This window comes from Ochotona curzoniae, unplaced genomic scaffold, assembly GCF_017591425.1.
Source record: "Ochotona curzoniae isolate NIBS_2020 unplaced genomic scaffold, NIBS_Ocur_1.0 scaffold_2587, whole genome shotgun sequence".
Taxonomy (NCBI): Eukaryota; Metazoa; Chordata; class Mammalia; order Lagomorpha; family Ochotonidae; genus Ochotona; species Ochotona curzoniae.
Window position 1 is genome coordinate 26,110,289 of NW_024467096.1, and position 19,783 is coordinate 26,130,071.

Below are 19,783 nucleotides of genomic sequence, written 5' to 3' on the forward strand. Positions count from 1 at the left end.
TGGTATAAATGAGCATCTATAAAGATGTCCTTGTTTCAATTATGAATCAATTCATAGTTTGCCCAGGTGGAATGTATGGCCTACATACATTCCTTCCCAATTTCCTTATAAGTAGAAACAACAATAAAAAAGTAAAATTATTTTCCTAACAATTACTTTTTGTTTGAAATTAGTTGAGATAAAAGGTCACTTTCCCACACGCACTAGCTTACCTTTTGGTGCCCTTATCTTTTTGTTGATCACACATATTTTTATGCATTATGCTGCATTTTGCATTCTTCAACATCTTTATTTATGACTTTGTGAATCAACATCTTTGTGCTAGGAGGGGAAAGTCACTTAGCTAATTATACATACTTGATAAGCTGCATAATAATAACTACAATATTGCATATTTGTGGAAGCTTATAAATTACTCCAGCTCTTCTCAACTGTTTAAGAAGAAGCATTTTTTGTTCTCGTTTAAAACATCTTTGTTGCCTCCACATCCATCTTGCTAGCTACACTATGCTTTTAGCCCAAATTGTACCATCAATTAAGAAAAAAAAGGAGATTTAATCCCATCCTATAAGCATACCAAAGAAATAGAGCAAAATGAAAGAGTCAGTTTAATATAGACTGTAATCTGCAGGTGAGAATTTTGTTATATGAAATCTCTCCTATACGATACAACCTAAATATAACAGAACGGTTTGAACACTCCCTGTCACACAAGGATGTTGTAATGAAATCTTAGCCAAGCCAGAAGTTTAGAAACACATAGAGAGACTGTATAACACTAGAATGTTAATGTGACTTCTGCATGAAGATTGGAAATTCTACAAAGGTATGGATAAGGTCAAAATAACACTTAGACCATTTACCACTGTAGAAAAGCATACTCCTTATTAGTGATTTACTGAATGTTGTATAAAAATCGGGTGTGGATGAGCTGCATTCAGCAGCAGGCTTGTAGCTGTCAGTGTCCACCTTTGCTAAATCTGACTAGAAGATGATTTCAAGGTTGATATAGTTGTAGCTTCTAATTCATGTTCTTCCCTATGTTTTAAATTGTTTAACATAAATATAAAATCTTTAGAGTGCTTTTAGGTCTGTAAATAGCATAAAATGTGCAAAATCTCATTCTTTTCGGGATAAATATCTGCAAGTAAAAAGACTGTGTAGGAAGCAGCATCACTATTTAGTAAAGGTAATCGCTCAACAGCTATGGCAAATTTACCCTGATGATGAAAAGTTTCATAGGAAATTTAATAGGAGATAAGAACAACATGCAAAAGATGAGGTTTGTGGCTCAGCTGATCAATTCTATGAGGTACATGAATGTGTATCTGTAGAAGAGTTCAGACATCAAAGCTGCCCACTGGATAGGGCAGCATTGATTCTAGTCCTTGCAGGCAACATGAGAACCTAAGTATTTTCTCCGCTATATGCAAACTCAAAGTAGAAATTCATCTTCTGTCGACACTCCCAGAACTAGCACACAAAGGCAAATGTCATCTACTTGGCGATGTCATCTACTCAGCCAGAGCTCTCTTTGACCATCTTGCTATTTCTTGAGAAGCTTCACCACATTCTACATATCACCTAACCATCCACTTTCCAGCATCAGCAAATCATCTTTTAGGAGAGAGTCTTGTTCTTCCTCTCCAAGATTTTTCCCCCATTTTTTGATTTCCACTTTTATACATACCTCCTTTTCTACATATTTTCTTGCCGGGTTTTCTGGCACATTCCTTGGATATTCTTTTTACTGAAAAATGAATAGAAGACTAGAAAATAACATGGCGCTCCATCACAGACCGCCGGAACATGCAACACCACTAACTTAAATGCTCCTGCATTTACTGAGTGCGAAAGATCCCCATTTCGTTGAGCCTGCACATGCAATGAGGAAATGTTGATGCATCTTCTCAGAAGTCATTTGGTAGGAAATGGAAATTAGGAACCCATTTCTACCGAAATATACGTGCTGTGGAGGAAAGAAAATGAGTAAACACAGGAAAAAAACAACAGATACACTGACACACGGAAAGAAAAAAAGAGCAGCATGCACGCATGTAAAATATGTCTACATGCCAACAGGAAAAGCCATGCATACTACCAGTACACATGAATTAATACTGTTAGCACTTAGAGTAGAAAATAAAGCTGTAAATATATCTCCTTGGTTTTTTTCTGCAGTAAACTCACCATCCTCAGTTGGGACATAAATGTTTAAGTACAGGCAGTCTTCACTCTGGTCTTGTACATATGATGAAACTACATCCAAGTTATTAGTAAACCACACAGGAAGCATGACTTCTGGCAGTCTTCCATCAATGATGTTCTGAGGACACACAGGAGCAAATTGCGTGGCATTCTTGACGTCTGACCAGGGAGAAGGTGGTTCAGGAGGCTGAAAACGATGTTCTCCTGTTGGTGGGGCTGCATATGGAACCCCGAGAAACTGAATAACAGGTCCCAAAATCTCATTATTTAGTTCTTTCTTAATCCCTCTTATCTTGCCAAAATTGGTAGTCACCAAAGGGTCCATATCATCCAACTTTTGCGAGAGCACATGAGCAGCCTGAGGCAAACATCCCAGCATAAAGAGAGTCAATGAGGCACCCACTCCCCCATGTACCAAGCATGACATCACTGCTCTCCAAACATAACTTGGCCGTGTGCATCTGGGAGGTGCCATGGTCCCACATTAGTTGCCTCCTTCTCTTGTTTCAGGCAGGAAAATGTATGTATATCCACTTGAGAAAGACCTTACAGTTGCAAAATATGCCTCCAGTTGCTCAAACGTGAGCTTGCTGACAAGAGCTCAGCAAGATGTTTACACAGCGAGTATTTCCTACTCTTTTCCAAGGTGGTGAAGCAACATCTTCAATCATCACCATTTACTACACCACTTTCTATTGACCATTCTCTTTTCCATAGTAGCAGAGTGACAAAAATGGCCATTGACTGTAGATTTCCCTTCTATAAATCAGACCCAATTATCCGGAGGTCTATCTCCTAGAGAAAATAAAAAGAAACCATTAGTATGAAAAGCTAAAATAGATAACTAGGTATTTTATAAGCCAGCAAAATACATTAACAGAGGCTAGACACAGGCAAGTACTATAGGAAAATTATGGTTTGATGGGAAGTGACAGATCAAATAACTGAGTGTTGGATTATTGAGAAACTTGCCTGCTGACTTTATATATATTTAAGTGGAGGCAGGCCATGCCAAAATACATGGTTTCAGAAAAACTCACAGTAAATTATTTTTAAATGTAGAAGGTTATGTGTGAAATTTTTCTTTTATTGAATCTTCAATCACTTCAACTGACTGCAGGATTCATCAACAAACCTAGCCCAACCTAGAATCTAATAGAAAATCTTCAAAAAATACTTGCTAGTGAAACATACACAAATGCTTTAAGAAGTATTATATGTTGAAAATAAACAAAAGACTTCCCAAAACTATACTTCCATATATACAGAAAACACACATAAAGTGAGAACAAGAAAATTAAAACAAGTTCAATCAGCCGTCATTTGATTAAGTGCAACTCCCACATAATTTCAATGCCCATGCCATCACTTACAAGTTTACACAAAATATTGCTCACAGATTCTGCAATTTCAGTTGAGACTTAACATACTTAAAGAAGAGCATGCCTTTGGACACAACTTTAAAAACAAGGAGAATTTGGCATCACCTTTTACAGAGTTATTTTATCCTCTAGCCGCAGATTATAGATATCATAACTGTCATGTGAAATTCTGAGTCAAAGTCAATGTATTTCAAATGACAAATTTTGTCTCCTTGTTTGGTAGAGATCAAAGGAAGAACACAAAGAAAGAGTATGGTAATTTAAAAGAACAATCACAGCTAATTATTGCATTGTGCATATTTATACTAATCAAATATCTAACATTGTTGACTCGGTTCGACTTAAAGTGCATCAGAATAAGATTAGCATTCAGTGCAATGCGATTCACAGTATAATCTTACATGAAGCGCCAAATAGCACACAGCTCAGAAAATGTGTCTCCTCTTATTCAAGCCAGCTTTTAACATGCTTACTTTGAAAATACTAGCATTGATATGCACTAGAGATGGTTTTATCCTCTCATAGTATGGGAAGACTCCTGAGGAAGCACTGCTCTGTGTTAGGATGGCCCTGACTCTGCTTTATTTTACAGGAGATTTTAAAAACTATATAGGGAAGCAGGAGATTTGGTTCCGACATGGGGTTTCTTGAGCTCTGTCCAATCCATCACAAAAGCAATAAAAGGATCCATGCCCTTCTTCAGGCATATTTCAGTCTTTGTGAATCATACGCGTTTGCTGCAAAAGTCATTAACATACCTAAGACAGGCCTACTCCCATTCAAGACCAAGCTACACAAACCCATTTCTGTAACGGATGTGTTCTGTGGATTCTGTAGGATCACAGTGGGCCACCACGTGACCGGGTCTTCCTTGATGGCCCTTTGCTCTTTGAAGAAACTTATCCTGACACCAAACAATGAAGAACTGTAGGTGAGATCTTACAGGTGTCAAAAATCATTTTTACCTATTTTAATTTCCAGTACAACACTTTGCAAAATTTCTTCTTCACATAACTAAAGCCTTATTAGTAAAAAAAAAAATTGGTTATTTGCTAGCAAAAGAACTCGTCTTTCAAAACTCTCAAATCCTTAATTATTATAAGAATAAAGAGGCTCTTGTTTTGCCCGACTGTGCTATTTTAATACAAGTTGTAGCTGATTGGAGCTCTTCTTGCCATGTTGAATGTTAGGATTGTAATGAAGTTTGGCTCCTGATGTTATGAAATGATCCCCTTTCACATGTTTTTAGGTGTGGAGAACTGATACATTGACCCAGGAAGATTTTTCAACAGCCTTCATTAAAATTATGAGTCATTCAAGTCTAATGTGAAAGATACAGCTTGATCAGATTACTGGGAAAAAGAAAATATATGGGTTTACATGTAGGGACCCTCGGACCGTTCCCTCTGTTTACTGCTTCTTCCTTAGTATGTGTCAAGCCTTTCACATATTTACATCTCTGAGTAACAACTGTATTAAAACACGTTTAACTCGTATCCACTGGTACTTCTGAGGAAGGAAGACTCGATGCAGTAAAAACACTCTGGCGACAGGCTCTCCGGTAACCGTGAGCTGACCCAGGAGCCCATAGCTATCTGCATAGTATAGACTCTCAATGGATGGCTGCCACTGTTTAAGGATCAATCGTAGTGCGTTTTAAATTGGACTGTCAACGTGTTCTAGGCTTGTTCAGAAGACAAAGACTAGGTGAAGTCTCTGACAGCTTCACCAAAACAGAGTAATGAAATGATCCACACTATTTTTACTGAAACTTTAGATTTTAGTTTCTTACTATGAGATCTCCCTTACTGTAGCAATTCTAAAGGTAGCTGTTACACAAAGATCCTGTTAAAACAGACTTGTATAAGTATTATTTACTTTTCATTAAAAAAAATCATATTCTATGACAATTTCAGTATCTCTTAATGAACACTGAAAAATGAATCCTGATGTATTCATGAACTTAAATTGTAAAAATCATTAAAGGGTCTATTACTAAAATATCAATATAAGTCTCAATTTTTGAACAAAAGGAGTCCAAGTATATATATAATAAGATACTATTTAAATAAGATATGATTTAAAAACTACATTGAATACATAACTATATAGTGACCTCATAGCTTTCATCCCTAGTTAAAGAGAAAATGAAGGGAATGCATTCTAGGGATTAATTGACTAGGATGGTAACCTGTGGTAAGGTCTTAAAAGGTCAGCAAAGTTGAACAAAATCTCCATATTTGAAAGTGTTGAATGATACACACATATGCCACACATACTCTCTTTACAGAACTCTCCTTATGCTTGAAATATAATTCCTCTATTTTTCTAATTTAAGCATGTACGGTTTCACAAAAAGACAAATGAGTTTTAAAGGGCCCTTTTAAAAAGGCAAAATATATGGTACTATATTTTGTCTCTTGCATTAATTCATCAGTAGAGTTCCTCAGCTAGGCTGTTCATGAGTGGTCTAATTAAAGAGTAAGGGAATTGTCTGGGATATTAGGCAGTCACTGTAAATGGCCATGTTCATCCAATCTCTCATTCATTCAATATTTGTTGGATATTTACAATGTGCAACTAATGTGATAAATAATTGGAGCATTTGGGCTTTGTGTTCAATAAATACATAATGACCAGGGGAGTGAGGCTCAGCAGGAATGCCTCTAACTGTAGGTAGGTGTTTATGCATTTAAAAAAAACTTTCGATTCTCTGTTGTATTTGTTTTATCATTTTTTCTTTTAGTTATGACATTTTTATTACAGAATTCTCTATTTGACACCAAGTAGTGTTTTCAAGTGTAAACGTGCTTTAATATCTTTATTTTCACCATAAAATCTACATAAAAACTGTTCACCTTATGCTTCACCTTATGCAAACTTGACTATATCTAAAAAGATTTACATTGACTACCAGAGCTGCCCGGTCTGATGTTACGTGTTCTAAGAAATCACTGCAAACACTAAATTAGGGAATATACTTCTTTATTCTAGGGATATATATATACATATATATAATATTTATAGATAAATAAATAGATAGAAATTCTTTAAACAAGTCATCCTTGAATTTATTTTTCCTACATTAAAATATTACTGAGAAGCCTATGCCTAAGGCTACCTCACGGACAGGTGTCAGGTGGATTTGAACAGCCTCTTTCCCTGGCCCCTCTGTGGAATTCCTTGTACTGCACTGAGCTGCCTGCGCTGAGTCCATTCTGCTGTATAGCTGAAGCAGGGATGCAATATTGCTCAAACAGACAGAAATATGTGAGAGCAGCTCACATCTTACACTGCATGGGTTTTATCTGTGTAATGACTGAGAAAAGGCCGAATTTAAAGCTATAAATAATTGCTGATGATTATGTACATTTGCAAATACAAAACCAGGAAGCACAAAACCGGGAAGAACAAGTGTGATAACCAGAGAAACATTTTTTCTGCTTATGGATTGTGAGATGTTTGAAAGTCATTTCACATCAGTTGTCAATAATGCTTACTAATGATAACTGTACTCGCTAATTTGATGTAGTAATGACAATTTAACAAATGATTTGATTTAATAATAACTGTGTGACTGTTTTCAATGGCTGAGACTGGCTCTGTAGCTGAAATGTATCTAGAGGACCAGCTCACTGCAACAGAACATGACCACCTGCAGATCTGCGGCTTCCTGTATTGAAGTGTTTCACGCTGGTTATGGTTTAGGACTTTCAGGCACAGAGAGTCCTGTGCAGCCTGACAATGGGAGAACAAAAAGTTATGAGCATGACATTCTCAAGACTGTGTAATGCATTATTCTTCCCCTCTGGTTACTGCCATCTATTCCCCTATATTCTATGCCTATTAGGCTGCTGTCCAATATCGATGAACTATTTGGGTTCCTTCAGCAACTAAAGGAACACTTCAAGCCATGAATGTGTAACTCACAAACTAAGCAATTCCAATGTGATGAATAAACATATGATAATACAGTCATGCAAGACGTTTTTTGACTCTCAAAGAAGGGACAGATCAACCTCCAGGTAAATGGCTAGAAAAGAATTCATGAATCAGAGGGACTTTTGGATGCATCTCAATGAGTAAATAATTAGTGCAAACATTCATGATGATAGAATAACAACTTAGAGGAGCCACTCCAAGCTACATGGCTAGAGTGCAAACTGGCAGAAGGAGGAGTTAATTCAGCATCTCTCACTTTCTTGCAAGTATTGCCCTTTGTGGTACATCCCGATAGAATTTGTACACACACAAACCTCAATCTAAATGCCTTATTCTTTGTGCGAAATATGACTTATGACATAAGGGAAATAAAATGCCTTATTTAGGGAATGCACAGCCTAGTTTGGCTAGAACACAGAGTCCTTTTACGATGACCCTTGAGTAGTGAGGTTTGAACAGCAGTGAGAGCCAAATCAAGCAAGTCTTTGAAGAAGAGGCTAAAATGTTTGGATTTTATTCACTGAGGGATGAAAAATCATTAAACATCTGTATCCAGGAAAGGGCTTAATCAAATTCATTCACAGGGAAATTTAAACTGGCAGTACTGTAGAGCACGGATCACACAAGCATTGTGTTCACACCCCACCAATGATGATCAAGTGAGGTGAGGAAGTAAATAGTTGAACTACATGAAACCAAAAGAGGAAGAAATTGAATTTTGCTAGTATTTCATATGAGTGTATGCACACGGTTTTGTGATGAAGCACTTAAGAAAGGTGGCCGGTTCTTTCATACAGATGGTTTACTGCCAGAAGTGGCATTTTCAATGTGTAATTTTGGAGTCTATATCATTTATGTATAGACTTACACACTTGTATTAAGTTGAAACTAAAGCATGCTTCACACAGTTGGGTACTGTATGAAGTTTCCTTGGCAAGATAAATGTGGATTAAAGGCAAGACTAGTAAGGCGATCCTAAGAATAAAGGAAGCGCAGAAGAAAAACCTTCAGCTTTAGTACAAGTTCTCTGTCAGCTAAAAGATTAAAAAACAATGGAGAGTTAACCACATATAATAAAATCTGACAAAAATACTTCCACATCAAGAAGCTGCCTTTAAATATGGATTTATGTCCATTTCATAAGCTATGAGCTGTATCCTAAGAATATCAAATCTCTGTCCTGAGATATTAATGAAAGAGTCAATAGAGGCATCAGGATTTATAACACAGACCTCCAAAAAATATGGAATTTATTTCTAACCTTGTTTTAATGCCAATTTCGGCGCATGGTTTGAAATCTGCTGATGGCCACAGCTGAGTGGGCCTGTACAGATAGATGGTAGGTTTTTCATGGTTAAGTTATCAAAAATACAGATCGTGTGATCAAAGAGATGAGTATTACCATTAATTTACTGAATGTGTTGGCAGAGAAGGAAGCAGAAGCAATTTGACATCCGCAGTTTGAAGTATCAGCTGTAGTCATTCGCACTTAGGTGAAAATGATAACAAATGCACATGATTTTATAGATTAACAGCTACTCACCGATCCCTGTTCAACACAATTCACATGATGCCACATTCAGTTCCCATAACAGATTTGTAAGCCCACTAATCTTATTTGAGGTGAAGAAAATGAGCTTCAGGTAGTTAAATAACTTTCCCAAGGCAACAAATCCAAGCAGAATGATAGATTTAAGAAACAGACTGCCTAACTCCAACATGCAAGCCCCGAATCTTTACGAAACATACAACATTACTCTCTAACAATTTATGCTGATCCAGATGCTCAGATTAAAGATCTGATGAGATCAAAACGCACAGGACACCCACCGGAGGGAGCAGGAGGCGGCTGGCTGCTCGGCTTGCTTGAGATTGTTAGCAGGGAAAAAACAGAGCAGGCCCAAACCACGTGGTCTTGCGACTTTTTCTAGTAACTTATCTTAATCAGGGACACAGACCAAATAACAGAAATCAGCACTATTGATAAGGAAGGCAAGACTAGTTGAATGCCCAGATGCAAAGTTATGAAAAGAAATGGAAATTCTGCTGTTGAATACATAAACAAATTCTGAAAAGGCACACAAGAAGAGCCAGAGACTAGAAGGAGAAAATATTAGTGATTTAGGCCCAACGATTTTGAGTTCAGAATATAAAATTCTAAGACCTTTATCATATTTACATGGCGCTATGTTAAACACTGTGGCCGTATCCACATGGAGCCACTGAGAAATGATGTGACAACAGGAGATTCTTCCATGACCATCATTATGCAATAACGAGATTAATGGCAAGCACCAAATTAGCAATGTACCAATATACTAGGGTAAACATGGCTATAGCCGCATTATCTCATTTGTCTCTAAATATCATGAGGTAGAGATCGTTATCATCTTCTTACAGCAGATAATTTAATTGAAGTCAGAAAGACAAAGCTACAGAGACATTATTCAAATAAAGCGTGAGTACAGTTTATGAAGGTATCAAGCATCCACAAATAGAAGGATATTGGACAAAGGAATTAACAGACTATAAAGAGAAACCTTAGGTCCTCTCCAACTCACCCCCTGGTTGCTTCTGAGAGGAGGGTGGATGAGTTGCAACAGTTTCCACTCCCCCTTGGGCTATCCCACTGCTCCAAAGATGGCAAGACAACGATAGCATATAAGACTATTGCTGAGCCAAAGCAAGCTAACTCTAAAAAGTAACAGGGGGAAAAAGTTAACAAAAAAAAGGAGTTTTGTGTTTGTTTGCTCGCTTGCTTGTTTCTTAGAGTAAGAATGAAGCATGATTATGCCAGAGTGTCTCCCTGGGAACAAGCTATCTTTGTGAATAAACAATACTAATGGAAGGCAGCACGCAGTAGTGGGGGCAGCACTGGCTGAATTGGGTCTGACTTGACAGCAAAGTCTGCACCATGGATAACCCTATTTCCATCAGTTTTTGCCTGGAGTGACCCCAGTGATTACTAAAGACCTATCTTAAAATTTAGTACTTTCTTCAATGATCCTTCTATTCACGAAAATACTGCTTTCTTAGAACTCCCAAAATGCCATTTTTACAGCTCAACTGCTGTGCTTCTTATTTGTAACCTAGGAACCATCTTTATTCTTACGTCTTGAAACTAGTTACTGTCAAGCATTAGAGAGGCTAACATATACAAGACAGGACCGATTTTCATGGAGACCAAAGTTCAGTTTAGGAGGAAAAACTATGTGTCACATCAGTTACTCAAGGTTATAAAAGCGACACCAGGAAAGATCACACAATATACTCCAAATGTATGATAATAAGCTTGGGAAGTGGGAAGAAAGTTCTTTCTGAGCGAATGATCTGTAACCTAGGTTCTGAAGAGTGAGTACTTAGATGGTGATGTCTCAGGAACAACCTATGTCTGATAGACACCTGGAAATCCAACTGCTGTACAAGATGGATCTCTCTGAAGACACCAGTGAGACTTGAGAGACGTCAAAGCATCAAAACAGAGCACAAAGCCACTGCAACTCAACAAAGTGTAACCAATTTGAGGGCTGAGCGGATGAATTTCAAGTCTTCTTACAATTGTGATCACAGAAATGAAACAATCAGATTAGTCTTAATCTTCCAAATAATTATGTTATTTCCTTAAAATTATTGGATTTAAAAAAAAAGATTTATTTATTCTTATTGGAAAGGCGGAGAGGGGGAGAGACAGAGAGGAAGAGTTTTCATCTGATTGTTCACTCCCCAAGTGACCACAAGAGCTAGAGCTGAGCCAATTCAAAGCCAGGAGCCTCTTCCAGGTTTCCCACACAGGTGCAGGATCCCAAAGCTTTGGGCCATCCTCGACTGTTTTCCCAGGCCACAGACAGCCAGCTGGATGGGAAGCGAGTCGCTGGGATTAGAACCAGGGCCCAGATGGGATCCTGGGCGCGTGCAAAGTGAGGACTTTAACCACTATGCTATCGCCCCAAGCTCAAATTATTGTATTCTAATAGCCACAACCAAGACAATGTATTCCATTGTCAATCTTTAAATAATATTTCTTGGATGAATGACCTATTCACATATATCATTTTTCACCAATTATCATATCCTTCAGATAATGTTTATCCATCTATGATGCCTGAACTCTTCTGGAGGCAGGAGACGTGTAGGTGCCTCATAGGACTGATTTTTACATTGCACATCATAAATGGGATGGGATTCAAAGATGCCTTAACAGATTTTATGACGACACAAAGAAAAATAAATCAAAGTGACAGCATTTGCTTGCATAGTACACAAGTGTGTGTATGTGTTATAACTATCATTACAACAAATGCCTCAATATTGCAGAATTTTTTTTAACTGCAATAGGGGAGTGGTTTAAAAAATCCATTTTAAATGAACCATGTAAGTTTTACTTTCTATTTACTCCGAAGCTACTCTCAGGCAGGTCATCCAAATATTAACAGTTAAATCTAGAATCTACTTCGAAGTCTGTCCTGACTTCCGAATGAGAAGGGAGGTGATGAGAGTGAGAGGTGCAAGAATCGATAAGACGGGATGCTTTTCCAAAAGTCACGGGCCATAGTTTTAATGTCTATGTAAAATACTGCAGGACATGTTTTTAAAACCAATTGGTGACCCCGTGATCCCACATAAGAAAATGAATAATCACTCAAGAGCTCAGGAAAGACAGCCAGGTAGAGCTGATTACTTCTCTTGATATTAAATTGATGCTTTTGTCTGAAAGGGGCCACCTTTGGGTCACAAGTCATTGCTTCCAGAAGCAACTTAATTATGCCTGCCAGTATCTTTATAGAGAGGCTAGCACTCAGAGTGGAACTACATTCTTATTTTACTCTTAAAGCTTTTTTTTTTTTCTTGCCTGATGCTGGTGCTGGGAAGACTAGAGAACTGCCATTCCTGGTGCTCTTCTTAATTAAAGTCCTCTTTTAAAAAAAAAAGAAAATCCCTTGTTGCCAGAGAATAGCTCCTGCTCTGGCAGATGTAGCACTGGATCTCCGTGCCTGGCCCTGTGCCCGCGTATGTCAATCTTGACCCCCTGGGGGATGATTAGTAGAGAGAGCGTACTGAAACCTTTGTGTGCATTCAGTCCCAGGCTTCTGCTGGAATTGGCAAATACTATGGTGACTATTGTTTAAGGCGTAACTGTCTGCTAGGCACTAGACTAATACCACCAACTCCTTTGACGTAAAGCATCAGAGAACAAAACGTGCCTTCCTGTTTCTCCTGACCTGGCTGAGAATTCAACCAGTGGCCCCGAATGCGGTGCCATATCACTCTAGACATCTCCTTTGGCTAATCACAGTTTTAATTTTCCCTCATAGTACAATTTCTTCAGTAGTAATAACAATGACCAAATTCAAAAGAATGCTCTGTTCGTGGCTCATTTTGCTGGGCTGATATAAATGAAAGGAATATTACCAAGAATTTAAATATGCAGGTAGACAAACTGGTGTTAAGTGAATAAAATCTTTACAACAAATTGAAGAATAGAAAGCCTGCAATTATAAAATGGTAGCAAAAAGAAACAGCTCATGTAACAGTTAAACTCCTAACAAATATTATAAATATTATCTTTAGTGTCCGTTTTGCAACTGTTTGAAATAACTTTTAGTAACTCTTAATTCCCTTAAGTTGTCACATGGTAGAAAAAAAAAAATCTTTAATGGATCTATATGTAAATTATAGCAGAAATAATCCAATAATCCTTTTGAGGATCTTTAAGTAATTTATCAAAATAAGCTCTATAAACAAAGATCACTAAAAAGTTATCATGCATATCTATTTTGATTAAAATTCAATCTTGTGATTATAATCCATGCTACTTTGGGAATATCATTTTCGCTTCAAAATATTTGTCAATTTAAGTAACTCCTGAATGCATGTTTTAAAAAACCAAAAATGTAAAGCTCAAATACTAGTTAACATAGCATATGTTTACTCATCAAAATCCAAGTCTAAAAATAAGATTTCCATTCTCATTCAAGAAATATTTACCGCAAATCATGTACCAGGCACATTTCTAGGTACAGTAGCAAAATATATGAAGCCTTGAACAAAGGAAATCAAAGCTCTGCCATCATGAAGGATACAGACAGCAATAGCAGTCTCCTATTTTTTAGTATGTAAAAATAGTTTCTTCCTCACATATTGTCATTAAAGACTACAGCTCTCACTGAAACTTTTGGCATCGATCTTGTACTATTACATATGGTAAAATCTTTGTCAGAGATAAAAAGGTAATGAAAGTGGTAACTTTTTTCTCATACTAAAAAGGATAAGTAATGTTGTCTCTTGTGTGTTAAGTTTGTGGACATCTAAGAAATACAGATTTAAATTTACAATGACAGCTGCACTGACTTGAAACATAATGGCTGCAAAGTAGAACTTCATTCTTTTTAGCACTATGGCTAACTGAAGGGTTTGAGTATTATTTGAATATTGTGACATTCGTGGTCAATAGCACATGTCACAATCATGGTTTTCTTGTTCCATTTTGTCATGTGAGGGGTGGTTGTCTGTGGGAACTCTATTCATGATAACTGAACTTGGCTTTTTAATGAAATGAATATTTCTTGATTTCATGTTGAGCCACATTAAATGCCCATGCATAGTGAGCATTCCATAAGACATGAAAGTATTTACCAGGACTGTTTAGGGAAGCAAAAAACAGGGGCTGGTGTGGCCGCATGTCTGCTCATCCTCTCCCTGTGGTGCCAGCTTCCCAGGTGCCTGTTTGTGACCCAATGGTCCCATTTCACACCCAGCTCCCTGTTTGTGGCCTGGGAAAGGGGTAGTGGTTGGGCCAACACCTTGAGCCCCTACAGCCGCGTGGGGATCCAGAAGAAGCTTTACCTCTTGGTTTTGGATTGGCTGAGCCCGGCCACTGTGGCTATTAGGGGAGTGAACCAGGGAATGGAAGATCTCTCTGTATCTCCTTCTCTCTGTAAATTTGCCTTTGAAAAAATAAATACATTAATTAAAAAAAAAACCAACTTCCAATTTATTGCAGCATACTACAATCAAGCTCTTTTCCTTCTGAAGACTAACGTTAAGTGGATGTACAAATAATGGAAAATAAATCATTGGTGTTGCATATAATTGATGCCAGACACCTGTATAAAGAGCAAATTGATGCACTAACTGAATGGCTAACAAAAGGCAGTTGTTGCGGACTATACATATGTCTTCATATAACTAGTTGAATTCTTCAAACCCTTCAGAACATAGTTTTTAGATACAAGCAAAGAGAAAGAAAGGCTCATTGCAAGAAAACACTCATCCTGTGTTATCTATTCAGCTCACACTCATATTTGCCATGTTGAATAAGAATTCAGGTAAGTAAATAAGTCTATATTCTAAATTGTCTAAAAATATGCAAATTATAGGTACCGGTTAATTGACAAACACAGTTATCTTATTGAAGCACCACCCACAGCGACTGCAAAAGAATGATAGGAGTATAGCAGAGAACTCTTAATTGTAACTTTACTAAGTAGGCTACAGAAAAAAAAAAAGGAAGAACACAGTGTGGCCTGTCCCAAGAGAGTTGATATTATGTACAAAAACACATAGCTGGATATGTAGTTCAAGCACTAAACTAAAATTGCTCAAAATCCAGGGAAAAGTGAGAATACTGTATTTAAAAAGTCTTCTTCTACATATTTCATAAGTCACATCTAAGCATATCAACTTAAATCTGAGTCCCAAAATGTCAAATGCATTAAATAACTCTAGTTTCAGCCTGGAACTTTATTTCGTATGATGCATCTCGTGGTTTTTGATTTTACATCTGCAGTAGCAACTTCAGTTGAAGTTGTTCCAAAATGAATTTCATGCTTAACTTGTTTTTCTTAATTAAACTTTCTTTAGCAGTCCCTACTTTATATATTATTAAAACTCATTAGTCCCATTCATGCTTACTTATCATTTTTTTGGCTACACATTCATGTATTGAAGCATACTGTTGCTATATACAGGAAGAAAATTAAATAATAAATATGGGGATATGAACATTTTCTGAGTGTCAGGATGAGAGAGTGTGTGCAAGGCCCACAAGCCTTCACACAAAAGAGGCAGTACTGGTAAGGCCGATATGCTGACACATCTCTGCTCTGTAAAGTCTGCAGTAATGGGACCAGTAAAGACTTCTGCCATTGACTAGATTTCTCTAATATGCCATGGAAATACACACAGAACAGATTATATGGACTACTACAAAAAGAATTCATACCAAAATCCCTCAAAAGTTTAATATCTAGTGATATCTAATTCCTGGGTGACTTACAAGTTCTGCCTTCAGTTTAGCTTAGAGTTGGCAGCTGTTTTTTCCACACTGCTTCACAAATAGATAAGTAGAATTCTGTTTTCTTTTACTTTTTTGGAGGGAGGAGAAGAGTCAGGGGGTATTAAAAGCAATGATTCACATTTTTATAGTTACATAGCAAAAATTCACACTATCAAACTCATTTTATTTATAACAGAACAATAGCAACCAACCTGACTTACTACTGCTAAGTAACCATTTTTCTTAGAAAACCGTGTGGTTTATTGAAATTCAGAAATAAGAGGTGAATACAAATGTTTTCAATTATGTTTTAAAAGGTATCCAAAAGGCTATGCTAGCTATTTATGAGCACACACTAGTTCGATCTTTGTTATTTAATGTTTTGTATATTGAAGTAATTAAACTAAATTTTTAAAATTACTGATACTATTTTTTCACATTTTAATTCACTAAAAGTTGGTTTCATTTTGTTTTGTGTTACACTTACTGATGAAACAAAAAGAGATGGAAGATTTATACTTTGGGATATCAAATGATAAATTTTACCAAGAACTGTCATTTGTATTTTCATTCTATTAAGGATATGCAGTCATTTCACTTAAGAATCAGCCAAGGTAAAATGACACTGAATGTTATTAATCTGCTTAAATTCCTAGAAGGGAACTTGAGCAGAACATGTTAGCTTTCTTTGGTTAGAACACACAGAAGTATTTTGAGGGTTAGGTGCAGCTGTCAAGAAATCTGCAGCAAATACAACATCAATTTTTTTCATAGTGATAAGCTCTAGAGAATTCAACCCTATCTTATGTTATTCATATTCTAATCTGTGCTTGAAATTTTAAGGGCTAATTGAGATATTGTCCTCCTGTACCCTAAATGTTCACTCTACTGCAAAACTAAAAGGCTGACCAAGGCCACCATGTTCTTTTTAATGACGAAAAACATGTATTTCGGAAATATAGAGCAAACTGCAATTAATTTTCTGAGTGAATGGAATGAGTTAGAACTTCCAACAGTTCTTAAGCTTACTCTACTTAGGAGAGCAGTTATTTAACTGGCTACCTTGCTCTTCACTTAAGGCTATATCTAAAAATTTAACGGTGTGACATTTGATAACATTGATACTGGCTTTCTAAAGTGGAATTACTGCCAAAAAGTTCTCTGAAGTTTTGTGTAGGAAGTGCTTTGGACAACAAGCATGGTCCTCCAATAGATGACAACAAAGAGTGGTCAGAGGTTCCCACTGTTCATTTTTCACTATCACAAAAAGAAGGAGAAGAAGAATATGAATGAGGGAATAACATCAATTATTTCATGACGCAAAAGTATTTCTAGCCACAATAACTGCATGCTCAGCTAACTTTCCCATGTCAGGGCTGTAGTACAGGCAGTAAATGGGTTCACTGGCTGCAAACAGGGAAATTCATTTTTAAAGAGATCTCCTTTGCCATGTTTCAAATTCTTTATCTACCTTTACAGCTCAGTTGTTTCTTCAAGATGTAGAAATCCATCTTCTATTCACCTTCATGATTTATTTACTATCATTAATTCTTCTGTGTTTTCTAGCTGGCTTTCATGATTAAACTTGAAAGGAGACATTAAACATTATTGAATGTGTGCCTTGGATCTGTGGCCAAAGGGATCAACGTACAACACAGCTGTTTTTATGGTTACAGTCTGCACGTGAACGATGTGACGTAAAAAAGCATAAATGAGACAGGCCCAGTCTCTCAGATTTTCTTTTGAAACTAGCTATTGGGACTGTGAAAACTATTTCTTGCTACGTTTGTAATTTTTTAGAAAAGCTCCCACAGAGACTGCAGAAAGAAAGAAGAGCTCTCTTATCCACTTGAAAATTCTTGGGAGTCCAAAGTTTTGTATTCTGTTACTCCACCTAGGAAATGCAAGATTCTTATGCCTGCTTCGGAACTAGGTTTAAGAACCATACATGCACCTGCAAATGCAGGAAGAAAGTTTGATGGGGCCCATCGTTGAGCAACCAGAACATGTGCTCCCTCTGGGATTCCTGAGACAACGACTGGAGGATGTGGAGGCTTCGGTGACATTGAAGAGCTGCCTTTCCACCGGTTCACACTTTAGGGGGAGACTTTAAGGCTCACACACAACAGTATCTGCATCCAGGCTATCATCTGCCAACAGAAAGCACTGGACAATATTTCATATTTCTCTTTAAGAGACTGAAATGCATAGAAGGCACTGTTTTTATATTTTTACAATTATCTCCAGTTCACTCCCAGTGCATTTGAAGATCTAAGGGTTTCAATTGTAACATTGGCTTACATGGAAAACGCCAACTAAAATTATGATTCAAACGTGTCGGAGGATGCAAAAGTGAGGCAGGGGGATGTCATAAACCTTCTTACACTTCTCTATAGATCTCTTAAATGAGTTCTTCAGATGCAATTGTTCTGAAGCTATTTAGATTTCAGCATTGATTTCTAATGATATGCTTTTCTGGATTCCAAAGCAACTTTTGGTTTCCTAAGTCACCTAAGAGGCATTCAGTTGAGCGATAAATCTTAAGGCTGACTGCTGAAACTGATTTTCTGCAAGTGAAGATAAGCTTTTCTTGGGAGCTATAAAAAATTTTAAAAATTACAGAAAAAAAGCAAATCCCTCTATTTAGGTGCAAGAAAATGTCTGGGAATGAGCACAGAGTGCTCGGCTCAATGGAGAGAACAGCCAGTAAGTGCTGAAAGCCGACTGGGCAACGGAAGCATCAGAAATGCAGTCAGCAGCCTGGCGCACTCCCCAGCCCCAGCCCTGGGCAGAAAGGCTGCAACATCGACTCTCCAACTGGAACAAAGTTACCTCCAACTGTATTCTGGAAAGTCGTGCGAGGAAATTGCAAGACCTGCTCTGCCAGTCCCCACTTGCACAGAATCTCCTGCAGTGACCCTGTAACCCTTGAGTGTCTGGTCGAGAGAAAGAAATGGCAAGACAAGGAACAGAAGAAAGAGAGAGAGAGCCGACGACAAAGCACGAACAAGGCCAGTCCTCCCTATTAAATCTCCCCCTGGAAGGCAAGACGGCCTGAGAAACCGCATTCAGTCGAAGCAGCAGCGCTTTCCACTTCGGCATCTCACCCCAAAGGAGATTTTGCAAGGCAGCGCTCCCTTCCCTCAAAGTGTCGGCGTGAGAAAGCTTAGATCCTGGAGGGATCTCCCAAAGGAGATATTCTCCAGGCAAAGTTGAGAGCTTGGAGGGCTGCTTGGCCACTCCACCAATGCCAGGAAAGCAGGATTCTGAGCTCGATGACAGCAGCTCCCCAGCGATCCCTGTGGCGCTGCGAGAGGTGGTTTGACAATCCCCGCTTCTCTCCGCGGTAGCAGACAGGGCGCCCGCAGCCCCCTGCGCACAGTGGCACAGAAAGCAGGCAGCCCCCTTTCCACAAAACAGCCACAAACTTACCCTCACCCAGACAGATGCCCGGAGGGAGCCCCCCTCATCTTCCCTCAGTCCCTTTCCAGTAATGCAAAGACTGAGTTTCTGCAATACTTCGCTCTCAAATGAAATCCTAAATGGTCAAAGTATTTACCGGTTTCTTGATGCTCGTTTTGGGAATCTCAAAAGCACCCAGTGATTCTTGTTGCAGGATTCTAGACGCTTGCCTTTTTTTTTTTTTCCTTCCTTCTTTAAGCAGCCGCAACCTCAGTTTGGCAAAACCCCTCTCCTTTTTTTATTCACCCATGGGCACTTTCAAAACGTGTCGATTGATCCTTTTTTCTTCCCAGATGCAGCCACAATCCAGAATCCTGGGGACCCAAAGCCACTTCCATGTAAATCCGACCATCAGGCAAGAAATACAAATGATCAAACAACGTTACTTCTTTCAGCTGCAATCAGATAATCCTACTAATCCAATAGATTTATCTCCATACGAAATTGACCTCAAAAATGAATTCCCAGGATCGATGTCCAGTCGAACGATTTCATAGCCCCGTGGAGGGTACCC

General features: G+C 38.0%; 1 protein-coding gene across 6 annotated transcripts in view; it reads right to left on the reverse strand.

The window, feature by feature from the left end:
- Nucleotides 1-19,283, reverse strand: part of NLGN1 (neuroligin 1) — a 664,965-nt gene extending 645,682 nt beyond the window's left edge. For 2 of the 6 annotated variants that reach the window (XM_041002947.1, XM_041002945.1), the window contains exons 1-2: nt 2,191-2,791; nt 1,691-1,750 (exon numbers count right to left, since the gene is read on the reverse strand). In XM_041002947.1, the coding sequence (XP_040858881.1) occupies nt 1,691-1,750; nt 2,191-2,683 (553 nt within the window). In that variant the 5' untranslated portion in view covers nt 2,684-2,791. Of the gene's footprint in view, nt 1-1,690; nt 1,751-2,190; nt 3,004-19,239 lie in introns of those variants that run through there. The other 4 variants (XM_041002948.1, XM_041002946.1, XM_041002949.1 and 1 more) reach the window with 3 other exon arrangements.
- Between the last annotated feature and the right edge of the window lie 500 nt (nt 19,284-19,783).